The sequence below is a fragment of the Anolis sagrei genome, chromosome 2 (assembly GCF_037176765.1).
Source record: "Anolis sagrei isolate rAnoSag1 chromosome 2, rAnoSag1.mat, whole genome shotgun sequence".
Taxonomy (NCBI): domain Eukaryota; kingdom Metazoa; phylum Chordata; class Lepidosauria; order Squamata; family Dactyloidae; genus Anolis; species Anolis sagrei.
In genome coordinates this window covers 118,272,327-118,290,977 of record NC_090022.1, presented here as the reverse complement: position 1 = coordinate 118,290,977, position 18,651 = coordinate 118,272,327, and the positions used below count along the sequence as shown (strand labels likewise).

The window sequence follows — 18,651 nt, the reverse complement described above, 5'->3', positions numbered from 1 at the left end:
TAATAAAACAGTACTCCTTATATAACAATAGCAAAATCAAGGTTTGCTTTTTTGGATTTAAAAAAAAATATTTTCAAGCTGTGGATGTTGGATTCTATAGATATGGAGGGCTGACTGTACTAAGTGTTCACACATGCAGTGTATCACTTGTGGTTAGTTATATCAAGAAACACTGCAAATCTGTGCTTCTCTAACTTTAAGACGTCTGGGTGCTTAAAAACACAATTTGTTGTGACACAGCATAATTCTGTTTTAAATGCTCCCTATAAATCAGGATGTTGTAAGGTAACGGGATATGTGAACAGACAAGTCACTCCTTATTTAATGAACCACAGTTCATGTACTGGCACTATTAATTGGGAACTAGGCCATGAAGTATTAGAGTAGCATTCAGTCCCTTAACTTTAATGGAAAGTTGGAGAGCAATTCTTATCCTTATAAGGATACAATTATAGATATTAAAATGTCCTTGAAAATATTGTGACAAGACCTAATTTAAGTTTTTGAATCAAAACATGAGAACAAAACGTGTTCAGGTAGTCAAGGGATAGTGTCTTCTATAGCTTATTTTCCCTTTCTGCTATTAATAGAAGGACGTCAAATTATACAAGACAAAAAATAGCAAATTGTATCAATTAAAACAATCTGGCTCATCTAACCACAAATTTGATTTCTTTGCTGTAGATTTATTTTACAAATAAGCATGAAATATAGACATTTCTTATACATGGAATCTTATTTTCCAGATGACAGAAATCCAATGTTGATTTTAAAAAGAAGAATATTAGCACTTGCAAACTACAAACACATGCACAAAAATATCTACAAAAACATGTTGAATAGAAATACTGTTTATTAGGTAAAGGCACCCCCCATTATTCATATAATATCAAGCCATGGTCTGACATCACATTAAAAGAGTCTTGGCCTCTTTCTCTTTATGCAGTCCAATTCACATTAAAAGAGTCTTGGCCTTGGGTACCATTTCCCTTTATGCAGCCCAATTCCCTTCCTCAAACCTATTTTGAGTTTAGGTATGTTTTGAACCTGTTTTGCATGACAAGTTATCCAGGTCAGGCAAAATGGGAAAACTGTGACTTACCTCCAACTAGAAAGGGGAATAGCTACAGCATACAATGGCAGGAAAGAGCATGTGAACCTGAGAAACTGTAGGATCATTAATACGTGTACAATAAAATACAGTAATACCTAGACATACGAGTTCAATTTGTCCTATGACAAAGCTCGTAAGTCAATTTGTTCATACGCCAAATCAAATTTCCCCATTAAAATGCTATTATTCTGTTCCAGCCCACCCCAAACCACACCAATTTTATTAAGTTATTTACCTCCCTCTCTTCATCTTTCTTTCTGTTTCCTTCCTGTCTCCCTCCCTCCTCCTCCTCTTTCGCTCCTTTCCTTCTGTCCATTCTATTTTCCTTCCTTCCTTCTCCTGTGTGTGAGGACTCCTGTGTGAAAGGGGAATGGAATCACACGCCTCCCTCTCATGCCCAAAATGGAGGTGGCGGCAGCAACGTCCTTTTAGGCCTCTCTGGAGGGGGTGTGTGTGCTTGAATTTGGGGGGGCTGCCTATGTACATGCACTGCCTACCTCGCTTCCTCTCATGCCCAAAATGGCGGCAGAGATGGCAGTGTCCCTTTAGGCCTCTCTGGAGGGTTTTGTGGAGGCAGCTCATGGAGCTCGTAACTCAGATCCTGGCTCAAATTTCAAAGCAAAGGAGTGACAGCTCTTATCTCAGAAAACTTGTAAGTAGGGACATTTGTAAGTCGAGGTTCCACTGTATATTCACCAGAGACTTGGTGTGGTGGTTTGAGCATTGGAGTATGACTCTGAAGAACAGGGTTCAAATCTCTCTTGGAAAGTGAAAACCTACTAGGTCACATCTCAGACAAAGGCAAACACTAGATGAACCAATCTTGCCAGGAAAACCACTTAAGGCAACAGAAAGTCTGAAATTACCTGCAGGCACAACAACAGCTATTTGTATTTTCCTTACTTAGCCCACCCCTTTGAAAACAATATGCAAAAGCTGTGCATGCAAAACATCAAGACCTTAATTATTATGCCCTGATAGCTTCATTATACTTGTCATATTTTAAAAGAAGTGCTGCTCTCATTTCAATCTTTAGATCACTTCAGAACACACCAAATAGTAACACAGCAAGAAACCCTTCTCTCAGAGCTGCTTCTTCCATTAGCTGGCATAATTAAGTGGAAAACTGGAGCATTCCATGGATCTTATTCCTAAGTCTAAAATCCTCTTAAATTTCTACTTTGAAAGAGTCAAGAAAATATTAATCAGCTTTGCTGATTGTTGTACGTCTGGACTCGTAACAGTAAACCATGATATATGCCCTCCATTTGTTATTTCTTTATACAACACTAGATATAGAGGGACAAGCAATATTTCATCATCTCTGATATAACGTGAAAAGCTGCTTTCAGCTTCTCTTTAAGATGAACATGTCTGAAACAGTGATTCTTTTTAGTTTCCAATAATAATAACAACAACATAACAATTCAAATGGTTTTTGCTTTAGAAATATCAAGATGCATAACAAAAAGTACTAAACGGCTGGAATAAATGTCATACTTTTTGAACTTCTCACAATAGATAGTGACATAACCCTCTACAATACTACTTAATAACTACTTCATAAATATAGCATGACCCTCATAGCCATGGGACCAGTATCCATAATTTTACTTTCCCACATCTGACAAAACATGTAATCCCTAGGAATTATTTAAGTTCTCTGGGCAATTCCATGGCATGTTTCTACTGAAAGTTACAGTCGCCCTGAAGGACCTAGCAAATTCCTAGAAAAGTATCCTCTCAAGGCATTATCTAAGTTCTCCAGGAACATTCAATGATAGCTTCCCACAGAAGCTGTTCAATTCAGTAGAGTTCACTATTATTTACGGTTTCCTGTTTCCATGGCAAGTTGAGGAATGTACCCCCCCCCCCCCCCAGTTATGAGGACTATACTGAAATATTCATGCAACAAAGAATCCAGCAAGCAATTCCTCACATAATATATACAGAGGAAACTTATAAATGATGTCAATACACAACACATGACAGCAACATCCAGAATGGTTGCAACTGCATTTCCCTATAAGACATCATGGAAACTTTGTGCCAAATACTCTTTCCTTACAAAAATATAAGTAAATATATTCATTTAGTGAGCACAAATATATTAGCTTACTGAGGCTACAATCCTGCGGACACCTACTTGAAAATATGGGCCAGTGAATAATGTCAACATACATAAAATCAGCAATGAACTGTATCTAATCTTATTCAAAGAGGCCTTTACTATTATTTCCTCAGTCACATAGCTCTTTAATGATAACACTTTGAATATGCTTTGATGGATTTTAACTGTGAATGTTTAGTGCTGTTTGTGTTTAATTCTGTTTTAATGAATATATGTATGCGCATATTTAAATTGTATACTAATACTTTTTATGTCAAGCTGCTTTGAGTCCCTTTGGGGAGATAAAGCGGGGTATAAATAAAAAAATGTGAACAGGCATTTCACAAGTGAAAATAACACCAAAGCTCATTTGAAGCATAAAAAATAAAAACCCAATAATATCAAATAGTCCATAGTTGTGAAACAGCTGGGTTTGGGATTATAACCAACTCACAGACGTTTAAACACAACAATACTCTGTACACCCACTATCACTTATTCCACCATTTGTGTCACAGAATATAAATATAACTTGCATACCAGGCCTTAAATAAAGCCAGCTTAATGAACACACCAGCCGTTATGCAAAGTTGCAAAGGCACTAAGCCAATACACATCTCCAAGAGAATCTTCTGCTTTACAAGTGAGGCAAGTCTGCCCTGTAATATGTAATCTCATTATAAACAGGTTAAAACCAATTAATAATGATGTCAGCTTGTGACAATTCTGCTGTCTATATGATATTCTTTGATTTAATATCTTGTATCTTGGCTTTCCTGCCCCTGACACAGATTGAAGTGCTAAGACTTAATAAATATTTATGATTCATAAGGCAGAACTGTTTCCCAGTGCCAATCCAACCTGCTCTGCCCTGTATGAATTATGGAACTGGTGGTGTTAGTCTTAATCAGTGGTTCCCAAGCTGTGGTCCGTGGATCAGTGGTCCGCAAGAACTAAAATATTGTCCGCGGCCTCACTATTATTACACTGTTGCAACGAGAGCGACTGGTCTCATTAAACCCTCTTATTGCCGAGGCTTATTAAATAAGATTTTCTATGGGTGAGCAGAAGGCGTCTACTGGATGGCATAAGAAACTAGAGCTGATGTGGTCTATCCAATGGACTAAAGGACTGATGCTGGACTATGATTTTGAATTTGCATAATTTTAATTGCCGATTTAATAATTTATGTTTTATTGCTGTTTTAACTGTAACTGTTATTTTTGAAATATGTTTGTTGGGATCAAATTGTTACCAGTTATGAGACCACCCTGAGTCCCCTTTGGAGTGAAAAGGATGAGGTAGATGTATGGGAAATAATAATAATTATCAGCACCCCAAATAACCAAACTGAATCTAAAGTTGACCAAAAACTGATCCATAACCCTTTTGGTACTAATGTTGGAGAGTGATCCCTGGTCAAAAAAGATTGGGAACCACTGATCTTAATAGTGCTGCTTCAGAACATATCCCAGAGTAATAACATCATAAGCTAACTTACACTGGCAAAGGTTAATAACATTACACTACCACCACAATATAACACCTGTATTCCCTAGGCCCTGCAGGCACTCCCAGAAATAGGTTCCAAGAAAATCTATGAGGATTTGAGCCAAACCGTAGACAAGTGGTTTTCAACCTGTGGGCCCCAGATGTTTTGGCCTTCAACTCCCAAAATTCCTTAACAGCTGGTAACCTGGCTGGGATTTCTGGGAGTTGTAGGCCAAAACACCTGGGGACCCACAGGTTGAGAACCATTGCCATAGACCTTTCCTCACACAAACACCACCAAACACAAATGCCTGTGCATTTCCAAAATGTAAACTGTCTTTTGATATTTGTACTTTTATACCAAAACATGGGCGGTTGTGTATGACAAATGAGGGAGACGCTTCTTACACGTTACTTTGAAAGCATCACGGGTGGCAGCGTGAACAACTTCACGGGTGTATGGGATACTCCTTTGGGACTTGGAATGCACGGTTTCATAACAACACGCCACGACTCCCTTGGATTCCCGAAATACCAATTGCCATGCTGGCCATTAATACTGGCTCGCCCTGATAATTACTGGTGAAGTACTAGTAACGCTGAAGAGGCCAGGCCCTGATTGAACTGTGCGAAAGATAACGGACATCTTGACTGGCTGGGCCCACACGCCCAGGGCTCTAAGCCCTCCACAGGTATCATCTCTTCGGACAGAGACGGGGGCTTAAAAATGAAACCAAGGCCTTCCTGTTGTTTTTTCTTCCAACCTGGAGGCACACACCCACGCTACCCGAGGGCGGAAAGGGGGAGGGAGGGAGGGAGGGAGGGAAAGGGCTGAGGCAAGGCGGGCGGGCGGGCGGGAGGGAAGGCGCGGGGGAGGCCAACATGGTGCCCGAGGAGCCATCGGGGGCGCAAAGCACCCTGGGTCCCCCGCGCGCCTCAGCTACTGTGTTCTGTTCTGCGCGAGGCGAGGTTCTGTCGGGCTCTTCCACGCGAAAAGGCGCGCGCGCGCGCTGCGGGAGGGGGGGGGAAGTGTGTGTGTGTGTATGCTCCTGCTGCCCCGCCCCCTCCCACTCCAGCGGAATTCCAGTGGCCCAGGCCGGCCGAGACCGGTTCGAGCCGGTTCCGGGCGGGCGGGCGGCTGGGTTTCCGTGCGCGCGTGCCGCACGCTGCCCACTGACGTCAGGCGCGTGTGGCGCGCGGGCAGGCAGGCGGAGGGGTGCGGCGGCGGCGAGAGGAAGAGTGGTGGCGGCGGCGAGAGGCGGCGGTGTGGGCGGCAGGCAGCTGTTGCTGCTGGGGCTACGTACGTGTAGTGCTGCGGCTTCTCGGGCTGGGCCTGGAGCGCGCTGGCGGGCGCCACCGGCCCGGTCGCGGGAGGCCCTGCCGTCCCCGGGCCCTTCGACATGCTCCTGCCTTCCGCTCCCTCCTCCTCCTCCGCCGCCGCCCGCTCCCGCCGAGGAGGAGAGCTTTATTATTCACTCTGCGCGGTCCGCACGGAGAGCGCAGTGCGCAGGCGCCGCCGCCGCCATTACCGCCCCGGGTGGCCCAGGGCATGCTGGGGCTTGTAGTCCCGGTGCTGGCGGAAAGGCCCCATCTTCTTCTCAGCGGCTTCCGGCCCGCGGAACTACAAGTGCCAGGGCCGCCCTGCGCTCCAGTGCCCGGATGTACCTCCAGCGGGGAGGGGCGTGTTGCGCGATGGAAGCCCCAGTTGCAATACAGGGCGCTGGCATCGTTTAGGCCCGGCCTTAACGAGGCTGACTTTCCAGTCAGTGGGCCAGGCGCAAGGAGGCTCCAGGCGGGTTTGTGCCCTCGCTTCTGGGGATGAAATGGGGGCCCTGGTCACAGCGGGAAAGAGGCCACTCAGGGCAGGTGGTTCGACTGAATCCTGCTCGGGGAATGCACCTCTACACGCAATGGTTCCATCCCTTGTTAAATCCTTATGCTGGCAGGACTGCTGACCGAAAGGTTGGTGGTTCGAATCCGGGGGGCGAGGTGAGCTCCTATCTGTCAGCTCCAGCTTCTCATGTGGGGACATGAGAGAAGCCCCCATATGATGGTAAAACTTCCTTGCACACAGCCAGTTCTCTCACACTAGAAGCAACTTGCAGTTTCTCAAGTCGCTCCTGACGCACACAAAAAACCTCTCAACACAGGTCTTCTGGTGTCTCCACAACTTTGTAATGTTTAGGTGCTGTACTCCCACTGACCCTTAGATAAGTCGAGTCAGTTTTTAAATTAAAAATTTCTAGACACATACACGAGTACACATGACTTAGGAATTGTGGGAGCTGAAGTCCAAAACACCTAGAGGAAGGGCCGAAGTTTGCTCATGCCTGTTTTAAGGCCTCTTGTGGCATGAGCTTTCCTGGCTCACAGTCCCCTCTCATGGAGGTGCACTCGATGACGGGCTCTCCAGTTCACAAAATGCTGTGCTAAGATGAACACCTCTGTCTTTGAAAACAGCACATTTCCCCTACTGAAATAATTTTGCATACTTGCTCCTCTGGAGATCTTTGCAATAGTGTCTTGTCATTATATAAATCTCTACAAAGAAACACCTGATAGACTCGTAGAGTTGGATGAGACCTTGTGAGCCATCCAGTCCAGCCCCCTGTCAAGAAGCAGGAAAATCACAGTTAAAGCATCCAAATTTACAAAACGTTATGTACACAGTGCTACAAACATTCCTATTTCAGTAGAGTTAAAATAGGGTATATATCAAAAGTCCTTTACAGTCCATTTATCCTTACTTAAACCACATTACAAACTATTATAATGGGGCATAACAAATGTATGATTGAACATGTGTATTGATTTCCATCCATAATACAGCCGGCCCTCCAGATTTGCTGAGACTAGAAACACAGAACCCCACTGAAAAACTGCCCCAAAATCTGCTATTTGTCACCTGAGAAGAACTCCTCAGAAATCAGTCATACATCTGTTATGCCCCATTACATATAATAGTTTGGAATGTGGTATGGAAAAAGGCCCTTCTCAGCACCTGTCAAGTGCTGTTATATGAGCTTGTTAGGGCTGTCCTACCTTTAACGTATAGAGACTATGAGGGAACAGGAGTCACATATTTGTATTGTCCTGCCCCCCCCCCCCCCCACTGTATTTCTAATTCCACCAGACTCTTGTGGCACAATAGTTTCCTTCAAACAATGTGGAACCGGGAAAAGCTGTGCCACAGGAGCCAGGGTCTGTTGCTACAAAAATAATGTTCTAGCAGCCTGCACAATGTGTGGCCCTCCAGGTGTTTGAGCCTCCAACTCCCAGAAGCCTAGTCAGCTTGTTCAGTTGTCAAGAAGTTCACGCTGCCACCCGTGATGCTTTCAAAGTAACGTGTAAGAAGCTGAAGTCCAAAACACCTGGAGAAGCCCTTAGGTTGTGCTGGCCAGTTCTAAGAGTTACACTCTGTAGAAGGAGCAGTGATGAAGGTCCACGGACAGCAACTAGTCCCCAACTCTTTCCTGTCTTAACGTTTATATGTCACAAATGATCCACTTTTTAGGGCCCTTCCACACAGCCATATAACAAGGCAGAAAATCCTCCAATATCTGCTGGGTTATCTGAGTCCACGCTGTCATATATTCCAGTTCAAAGGAGAACAGGTGGGATTTTATTCAGCTGTGTGGAAGGGCCCTTAGTCCATCTCCTTGTGCACTTCCATTTAATTTAGTTGAACTAATCTACTTTTGCTATGAGGAATTCAGACTAGTTGTACTTCGTTATAATTATAGATCGAGAGGACTCACATTGTCTTATTTTATTAACAAAAATTATGCAGTACTCTGATTTTGTGAGGATTTAAAATGTGCAACAATGGTCAAATATATAAGAACAATACATACAATAAAGGTACATAATATGCAGTAAATTAGACACAGAAGAGACACGGTTGTAATGTTTCATCAGTACAGATGAAGTGGACTGCAATCCATGCAAGCGTATGCTAAAAGTCAGTCTTAAATGTTTCTCTTTCCTGTTTAAGAATGTGTGTTTAGGGTAACCCTTTGTACAGCAATTGTGGGATTTGTTTACAAATCCATCCGAACAAATTTTACAAGAATAAAAAAAATGAGCTGATGATATGCCTTCTTTTGCTATAAATGCAATTTTCTAAGTCCTGTACCAAAGAGATTTGATACATTTTGGTAGTTTTGATCTGTACATAATATCCTAGTCCTAACCACAATATGCTACCACATATAACTCAGTTTTCTTCCTTTCTTTTTGGATTTGGCGCCTTCTGGAAACAAACTCCACAATTGAGCCAAGAACTGTACTGCAGCAAACAAAAAGTTAGAAAGTGTTATGTGAAATAAAAATCTTTAGGTTGTGAAATTTAATTCAAACTACAGTTTGGGGACAGATCTTTTTTTAAAAAATAGAGAAAGAATGAACATGACAGAACTGTAGTGTCTTGTCTAGAAAGCTGAGGTATTTTAGGAAGAGTATGATAGATGTTTACCAAGACGTACTTTGGAATGAAACCTTGCTGGGATGTACATGAAGCTCAGTGGGTATGGCATAGGTTGAAATTATGTGGCCAGTCTAGAGATCTGAACTGGGATTCCCAGCCTTCCTTACCACTGACTCCGTTTAGCAAGGCTTGCTGGGACTGCACTTCAGCAACATGAAGGGCTCCATGATTCTCCTGAGTTGCAGAATTGGAATTTAAATAATATACAATTGTTTTCTTTTGAGATTCTCACTCATAAAGATGCCTAAAGTCAGTGTTATTTCATCATATCTCTTGAGACCTATTTTTAAATGAAATATTTGTGCACACAGGTCTGCCTTTATCAGTGTAATTACAATCTTATGAGCCAGTTGGATTACTATTTAGTAAGGTGTAGAGCAGGGGTCCAAAAATTTTTAAACAGAGGGCCAGGTCACAGTCCCTCAAACTGTCAGAGGGCCGGATTATAATTTGAAAAAAAACAAAAACAATGAATTCCTATGCACACTGCACACTTATGAATCATAAATATTTTGTAGTGCAAAAAACACTTTAAAACAACACAATAATTAAAATGAACAATTTTAATAAATATAAGCTTATTAGTATTTCATTTGGAAGTGTGGGCCTGCTTTTGGCTGATGAGATAGGATTGTTGTTGTGTGCTTTCAAGGGCCGGGTAAATGACCTTGGGAGGGCCGCATCCGGCCCCTGGGCCATGGTTTGAGGACCCCTGGTGTAGAGCATGTGCTCCATTGTTTCAAGTCTCAATTTGTGGGAAATTATTCTTGCTTCTATGACGGTTTGATAAAAGCAGTCAACCAAATAAAGATTTTGTGATTGCTTTACTGGCTTCTTTATTACTTTGTAAAGCAACAGGGAAAATAACAAATTGTGCAATCCTTAATATTAACGATAATTTGTGTATTTTGATAGTTTTTTCTTTTTAACCGAAGCTGCAGTTCATACATAAAAGATGTATACAAAAATAGACATGTATTTCAGTACATTATATGCAGTATTATCTTCAGTGGCCTAGATACTGTAAGACTTCACATCATGTCTGCTCTATGAAGCTAAATAGGGTCAATTCTAGTTAGTACTGGGAGGAAAGAATGCAAATGAATCCCAGATGCTGTATTTCAGAGAAAGGACCTGGCAACATCACCTTTGAGTACGCCTTGCCTAAGAAAACCCGATGCGATTTATGAGGCAGCCATTCAGCTATTGGGCAACTTGAAAGCACATATGACAAGCATGCTTCCCAGTGTGTTTTACACCAGGCCACAGCATGAAGCCCAAATCTCAAACATAGTGAATCTTCTCTATAATAAAGATGATATGTATTTGTGTACAATGGATACTTCCCGTTTTTAAAAACAAACTTTGCAGACACATGTGATGCTTATTGCTGTTCACCATAGATGTGTGATCACACAAGTATGCAGAAAACTCTAAAGGTCTCCCTGCCAAAATATTTGAATTCTAGTAATTAAATACTTTTATTTCCTCTATGTTGTTTTGTGGCGGGATGAGTTTCCTGACGTTGGACTTTCCTAGTTATAGTTGTTTTGATTTGAAGAATTAACATTTCTATGTTGGGATTTATACAATATTGCTTAATTACTAAGTGTTCGCTTTCAAATTTATTGAAACGTCAAGTAAACATGTAAATGTATGGCTTGGTGTGTCGCTGCAACACCTGAGGTGGCCCATCACATATGGCCGCAGCGTCCCTGCCCGTCATTCCGTTTCCGTCCCCCCCACGTGCGGGTTCTGTTTTCCTACATTTGCTCTCTCCACTGGGTCTGGGACAGTGAAGGCAGACGGCTTTTCTTTCCCATTGACTTTCCATTGTGGAGCTTTGCAACAAAAAGTAGGATCCAAACTATGTTTTCTATCGCCCAATCGGAGGCAGCAGCTCGGGACTAATTTTCATTGGCTTGCTTTAGCTGATGGGGACCAATCGGCGCGCTGCTTTAACAGCCAATGGGCTGTCGAGGTTTCGCCCAATCCCGTGCGAGATCCGGGAAAATGGCCTTTGTGTCGGTTGACGTCACGGCGCCGGCGGAGGCGGGCGCCAATGGTTCCGCGCGCTGCGTTTCGGTATTGTGAGGTCATAACGTTCTGGGGCCCCTCCCTATATAAATAGAGTCCCCGCGCTTGGGAGGGGACAGTTACGGGATCCTTGTCGAAGGAGCTGGACGTAGAGAGCAGGAGCTTCGCGCGGAAGCGGGGTATTTTTTTAAAAAAGCCAAAAATCTCGGAAAGCGGTGAGTTTCGGCTTGCGGCGGGAATGTGTATTAATGAGTGGAAAGGGGTTATGAAGGCTTTGCTTCTCGAGAGCGTTTTGTAGTGGGTTGGGGGAGGGTGAAGGCCGCTTTGTTCCGGGGGGGGGGGGGGGGATGGTCGGGAGAGCGTTTCCGAGGCGGGGAGAGTCAACGGTAGCGAACGTTGGGCTCGGTTGTAGCCCCCTCCTGCGCGTGGGCGGCGTGGCTCCTCCTTCGGCGGGCGGGGGGGAGGGAGGGTGGCCTGCCTCGCTCCTGAGTTGGCCGCGTGCCGCGCGGAGGGGGCTGCCCGCTGGCATCTGCCGCCACGGCTAAGCCTCCTCCTCTCTGGTGTGTCCCTCGGGGAGGGAGGGAGGACGGGGAGAGACCTTAATCTCGCGCGCTGGGGAGCAATCCCGGGCAGCCCGCCCTTCTATTACAGCGTTAGTGACATCATCCCCCTTTCTCCTCCTGCAGAAACGTAAGAGGAAATGGCCCGTACCAAGCAGACTGCCCGTAAATCCACCGGAGGCAAAGCTCCACGTAAACAACTCGCTACCAAAGCTGCGAGGAAAAGTGCGCCCTCCACTGGTGGAGTCAAGAAACCGCATCGCTACAGGTATTTACTTATTTATATATTTACCTATCTTTTTAAAAGGATGGCTCTCTGAAGCAAGGGTATCTGGGGAAAGGATGGGCCTTTACAAGATGGGAGCATGCTCTTTTTTTACAAGATAACTCATGTTGGCATGGTTTGGGTGTAACCAACAACTGTATATAGTGGTGTCAAGTTGGACTCATAAGGTCTTTGCTATCTTATCCCAGGGTTATTAATGCAGTCATGCCGGCCATATGACCTAGGAGACTGTTATGGACAATGCCAGCTTAGGAACTGAGATGAGCACACACCCCCCCCCCCCCCCCGAGTCAGACACGACTAGACTTGGTGTCAAGGGAGAACATTTCCCTTTTATTAATGCTGTGCCTATGAAATATTTAATTATTTATTTTATTTAACATATTGGTATCCCACCCTTCTCACACTACAAGGGAACCCAGGGTGGCCTTACAGCAGGTGGTGATTCGATGCCAATATGTATAAATATAAAAATAAACAAATACAGTTAAACATTAATTATGAAAGCCTTAATTAAAATCACATAATCCAGATCGTAGTCCATGGCCTGTCCAATTGTCAATTCCATTAGTTCGTTATCTTTATTGCACTAGTTACTGGTTGCACTAAATACCTGTGTTGAAATACCACAGGCAGTCCCTGGATTAGGTAATGTGGCATTGTTTGTGTTCTGTAGTACATTTGTGTATGTGTGTGCGCTCTTTTTTTTAGGCCTGGTACTGTAGCACTGCGTGAGATTCGGCGTTACCAAAAGTCCACAGAGCTTTTGATTCGCAAGCTTCCATTCCAGAGGCTGGTAAGGGAGATTGCCCAAGATTTCAAGACAGACTTGAGATTCCAGAGTGCTGCCATTGGTGCACTGCAGGTATGGCCGTGTTTAAGAACAAATGATTATTTATGTATTGAAAACGGGAAGGGATCGATTCAAAGTGATTGTGCCTCCTGACCATGTCTCTCTTTGTCTTAAAACAGGAGGCCAGTGAAGCGTATCTGGTGGGCCTCTTTGAAGACACAAACCTGTGTGCCATCCATGCCAAGAGAGTCACCATCATGCCCAAAGACATCCAGTTGGCTCGTAGGATACGGGGCGAGAGAGCTTAAGCAGGCGGAGTTTTTGTGGTGTTTTGTAGTAAATTCTGTAAAATACTTTGGTTTCAATTTGTGACTTTTTTGTATGAAATTGTTTATAATATGTTACATTTGTACTTAAGTCATTCCATCTTTCACTCAGGATGAATGCTAAAAGTGACTGTTCACATAAAACTCAGTGATGTGAGCCTTGTTGCTCAGCAGTGACAAATTGCTAATATGCAGAAGGGATGGGTGATCTTTCTTGCTTTTCATGCATGTTTCTGTATGTTAATGACTTGTTGGGTAGCTAAAATTGTAAGGTACTTAGAATTGATATAAATGTGTACAGGGTCCTTTTGCAATAAAACTGGTTATAACTTGATCCAAGTGTTTAACAGTTGGGGCTGTTAAGTTTGACCATACACCACTGTGATAGAATGGACTTTCAGAGAAGGGTAAAACTACAAGTCTTAACCACAGTGTAACTTACAGTTTCCTAAAAACGTAAAACCTGGCAGCTATAGAATACACTATGTGCATTTATAATAGCTATTTTATATATTGTAGTGTCAACATTTTTAAATTAAATGTTTTACATTCACACAAGGAGTCTTGTCATTGATGTGGGAAAAAGTAGTATTGCTATCTTTTTGTATTCTTTAATCAAGGAAACATGTTCCATGTTTTGTATACAATCCCAGTTGCAGTAATTAAGTGACCAAAAATGAGCAAATGACAGTAATTTAAAGAACAAAATGAGAATTGAGCAATACTACTATTAGTTTCTTAAACTGATAGAATGCTACCAGAACTAATTAGATGACATAATCACCCAATGAAAATTTGAGCGTAGGGGATTTATTGCTTAAGACAAACTTCCTATACTGCTGCCTTTCACTACTAGGCTTCTTGGAGGTACCTTTTTTTTAATGAAAACAGCTTGTCTGCATTCTTATCCTTGAAGTTATATTATCACATGTATACCAACCAAAGTTTGAGGCAGCTTAGCATATAATTAAAGCAAAGATCGCTCTGTTAATTGCTCATGGGTGGAGGCTTCTGCACCTAGCTCCCTAGTAATGACTCCTTGAGGTGGATGCTGTTATTCCAAGGTATTTGTGTGGAAATTTTTTTAAGTGTTTAGATTTCAAGGTCTTGCTTTAAAGCTAGCCTAAGTCAGGTTGCTGGCTCCTGTGAACATAACTCATTGGATCAGTAGGACTTCTGTAAGAGCAGTGTTCCACTGGTTCTCTGGGGCTATTATAGCTGGAGCCAACAATGATTTAGGCCAGTATGAATAGAAAGTTGAGTCACAGTATATATTGAGAAATAGAATTGTTTTGCTATGCAGCAAATTATTTAATGGCTTTACTCTTGTATCATTTTCAATGTAGACATTTTGGTTAATACAAACAGTATGAAAATCTATGGCTTGCGCTTAATTTTATTCTAAATTTTGAAAGTGTCAGTGCAAATCTGAGAAAGCAGAAGTAAACATGAGTCCAGTAGAAAATGCATCCAAAATAGTACGTTCAGTGCAAAATTCTAATCCATTCCCAGTATTGCTTTAATCCAAGATCTGACTTGCCAAGATGTCGCTGACTGGAAGGGGGGGATCCTTGCTGGCCAGTGGAATTCCAGAAGGAAGTTATTGGCAGAAACCCAGCATTAGATCAGCACGTCCCTTTTCAGACAAACCATTCTGTGCGTTTAAATCCAGCAGCTAAGGAAACAAATATATTGCTACAACTGTGCAGAACTTCAGTTTAGCAAGATTTACTTCTCCAGCTAAGGAGTAATTATCTTTTGGATATTACATGCTGAGAACAATGACTAAAAGATTTGCCTTGAACCTTAAAAAGATTTATTTGAAGGATATCAAATGGAACCAACAGTGAAAACCTTTTAAGCTTTACGATATACGCTAAAACTACATTATGAAATCATTACCTAGATGCTCAGGGAGTTAGTATGTCTAATTTCTTCATACTAAGTGGTCAAACCTTTAGCATTCCGAAATATAAACCCAAATAATGGAAAACCTTGTCCGAGTGGCAGTTTTCATGCAACGTGATTTCAGCTTTTTCCTGTAATTCTTCACTGTCATAGGGTACCGGGGGGGGGGGGGGGGTTCTGCCAGCAGTGGCTATTCCAGCAACAGACAAAACACAAATCTGCTTAACTAATATAATAGCGTTACTGCTATTTACCAAAAGTTATACTGCAAAGTGCATATATCCTCACCAATTCTTTGGATGATTTCCTGACATTCTTCTTCAGAATCTGATTCAAATACAAGACAGTCAAAGCTGCTGTGCTCCGAAGATTCTGGTGACGTCCTTCAGAAAGGAAGAAGTACAGATGAAATCACAACATAGCCAATACATTTACGTTAGTGTGGCTGTTTTCTCAGGTAAAGAGTTAGCACAGTGTGGTGCCATCCAAATGGACCAATTCTGGACTATATGGCAGCTGCCAATCCAAATGCTCATCGGCACCAACTTTAGTCCCCCAAGAGATTGCCTGAGAAGAACTGCAATAAAGTATCCCCTGAAATAGTAAGGAGGGCTTCCTGGTCAATTTAGAAGCACCAATGGAAGAGTATGCTTTTAAGAACATACAGAGTTTTTAAGATGACTGAGCTAGCACTGAGTTGCAGCAAAAGAAATCACTTGCTTCATGTTAAATAAATTATGGGGACATGCATAATACAATACATGTACATATTAAACTTACACGGTGCAGAAGGCAAATAGATTGTTATTGTCCAGGCGCCGTCCCACACAGGAAATGTCTGTATAAGGATACTGGAACAAAACCTGATAGTGGCAAGAACAAGGATTTGAAAAGGCACAAAGCCTTGGGCTCATTAGAGTAGATTCTCAGTTAACTGGCACCCATAGGGATTAGTAGATGATTGGGATTTATGATTTTTAAAAGCATAACTAATAACTAAATACTATGCCATACAATACACTATACTGACGGTATTAATATTGGAATATAGCAACTTAAAGCAAACAAATACAAGCTTGACTTAATGTAATACTATATTATAAAAATGATTCTACTCTATTCTAAAATTATTTAAAGTACTATTTGGTTTTTTTTTTTTGCCAGTTTGCATGTTTTGGTTACTTGAGTTCTGGCTGAGAATCTACTGTATTTGGAATTGTACTATTTACTGCCTCCTCTATATGCAAATACTAGAATATGGTTTTAAAGTTTATAAATAGCTCAGTCTAATATCAACACAACAATTTTAAACAGGTTATTCACATTTATGTTAACTTCTACCTACTCTATATAAACTAAATACTGGAAATGACATTATTTAAATATTTCTAGAAGGCATGAAAAAGCCTGCCAAAAAGCACCATCAACATACAAAGATACACTAACCTTGGAAGAAGCTTCCTCTTGAACAAGGACTTCTGTTTCTTTGACATCAAATAAAACCATCTAGGAAAAATACATTGAAATGTTAAAGGAGACTAGTGAAGTACCGTGCAAAGTGGCAAAGTGCCAATGACGGTTAACAGAAGGCTAGACTTGCTGTCCTCAGGGATTTTTTCTTCCTTCGAGCATTATGCTTCCTATTGATATGAGTACAGATTAAAATATAGCCCTGATGAAACTGCTTGACAAACAGGGCACTCTACAAAATTGATAATGAATACTTTGGGCAGATTGTTCCCTCAAGAATACGCATATATGTTGACCTAGATTTGTACTAATGCAACTAGTAACAGATGTATGGTCTCAAATTATAATGTATGTAACAGTTGAGTTTGCTACTGAAAAACTGTGACCAGCCTACACTTTGCCAGCACTGGACCACTATTCTGGAGGCCAGGGTTTGTTTCCCCACTCGGCCATGGAAACGCTGGGTGACCTTGGATACGTCTCATACTCTCAGCCCCACCTCTTAATAGGTTCACCCTATAGTCACCATGAGTCAGAAATGACCAGAAGGCACACAACATCAGCAACTACCACTTCAGGTTTCCATCTGACAATCAATGAACAGCATTGTCCTTCACCCGGATTCCTTTCTCACAAAGGAAATGAGATAAGGCATGACATCCCAGCTACATTTGGGTGTGCAGCTATTTATGAGACCTGGAGGGAAACAATAGTTCACCAGAGTGCTCAAAATGGGAAGGGAATTGTTTCCTTCTGCAGTAGGGAACACAACAGCAGGCTATGACCGGTAGCAGTGGATAAGGGGGTCAAGAGCAAAGGACAATACATGTATCTGCAAAGGCAACATTGCTGTCATGTTTTTAGAAAGCCGAAGAAAAATATTTTGATTTTGTTGATTTGACACACACAGCCTCAAGATACATCTAGCTACAGCAGTAACCAGAGTTGCTTTTACTGAGGTAACTTCAATAGGATCTGAGGGAAGTGATTAATGTGTCTGTCATCAGCCATTGTCTACACAAATTACATCTGCATAATCAGGGGACTTTTTATGTTAGAAGTGAAACTGCAAGTCACTTCTGGTGTGAGAGAATTGGCTGTCTGCAAGGACGCCTGGATGTGTTATCCTGTGGGAGGTTTCTCTCATGTCTCCGCATGGGAAGCTGGAGCTGACAGACGGGAGCTCACCCCACCTCACAGATTCGAACTGCCAACCTCCAGGACAGCAGTTCAGCTGGCACAAGGGTATAACCCATTACATCCCCATGGCTCCATTAAGGGGATTGATGACCAGTAGAAGAACACCCTTCAAGATGGTCATACAGTTGTAAAATTTCCATCTAATCCATGCTGTGTTATACCAGTTCTTCTGCACTGCTGCAGCACTGCCTCCAAACATGGTGGCTTTTGCTGATAAAATCAGAAGCAGCAATACCTTCCTCTTGCATTGCTGGCACACAGGTCAGGAACTCTAGCATTTCATTGTGGGTTAGATCCAGTCTTAGTTTCCATGAACACAAACGCATCACATATTTTAATATTTGTAATGTTTAATAGTTTAAAAGCATAAACTGTTTAACTGTTTTTTAATTTTCATATGTGCATTTTAATATATTCACACTCTTTATAATTAGCATTGTTTTATATTTATTGTATAGTGCCTTGAGCCTTTAAATCAGGAGAAAGGAAAGATAAAAATAAAATACATAAATACAAAATATATATCACACAAACTGCCACAGACACTGTACTATTATGGGATGCTCCTATCAAGTCTTCATATATGATATGGTATATGTTTTATAAGAATGTGAGAACCATCAATGAATTTGTTCCTAGAGGCTTCAACATAGGTATAATCTCTTACAGAAATTAACACACAGTATTAACTGCTTCATGGCTTCTGCACATATTAATCGGAGCATTATGAATGTGTTTTCTTTCTATCCAGTAGAAAGGCTGAAGGATTTTAAAATACAATATCTTGAGGGGAGAGAGAATGCTACCTTCCTAGTAAAACCAGTTTATATTTTGTGCATTACTCTTGGCACTGGATTTAAAAATAAAAGG

At 42.0% G+C, this 18,651-nt stretch overlaps 3 protein-coding genes across 5 annotated transcripts in view; 1 reads left to right on the top strand and 2 right to left on the bottom strand.

The window, feature by feature from the left end:
* UNK (unk zinc finger) overlaps positions 1–6,324 on the bottom strand; it is a 61,427-nt gene extending 55,103 nt beyond the window's left edge. For 2 of the 3 annotated variants that reach the window (XM_060764657.2, XM_060764658.2), the window contains exon 1: positions 6,020–6,323. In XM_060764657.2, coding sequence (XP_060620640.2) covers positions 6,020–6,117 — 98 coding nt within the window. In that variant the 5' untranslated portion in view covers positions 6,118–6,323. Of the gene's footprint in view, positions 1–6,019 lie in introns of all 3 variants that reach the window. The other variant, XM_060764659.2, reaches the window with a different exon arrangement.
* A 5,011-nt stretch (positions 6,325–11,335) lies between these two features.
* Positions 11,336–14,583, top strand: H3-3B (H3.3 histone B). Its single transcript, XM_060764663.2, has 4 exons — positions 11,336–11,453; positions 11,925–12,066; positions 12,796–12,949; positions 13,057–14,583. The coding sequence occupies exons 2-4, from the start codon at positions 11,939–11,941 to the stop codon at positions 13,183–13,185; spliced, it is 411 nt and encodes a 136-aa protein (XP_060620646.1). The 5' UTR covers positions 11,336–11,453; positions 11,925–11,938; the 3' UTR covers positions 13,186–14,583.
* LOC132768606 (uncharacterized) overlaps positions 14,295–18,651 on the bottom strand; it is a 26,399-nt gene continuing 22,042 nt past the window's right edge. Inside the window, exons 13-16 of the mRNA XM_067463792.1 lie at positions 16,558–16,617; positions 15,892–15,974; positions 15,400–15,494; positions 14,295–14,878 (exon numbers count right to left, since the gene is read on the bottom strand). Of these exons, the coding sequence (XP_067319893.1) occupies positions 14,844–14,878; positions 15,400–15,494; positions 15,892–15,974; positions 16,558–16,617 (273 nt within the window). The 3' untranslated portion in view covers positions 14,295–14,843. The remainder of the gene's footprint in view (positions 14,879–15,399; positions 15,495–15,891; positions 15,975–16,557; positions 16,618–18,651) is intronic.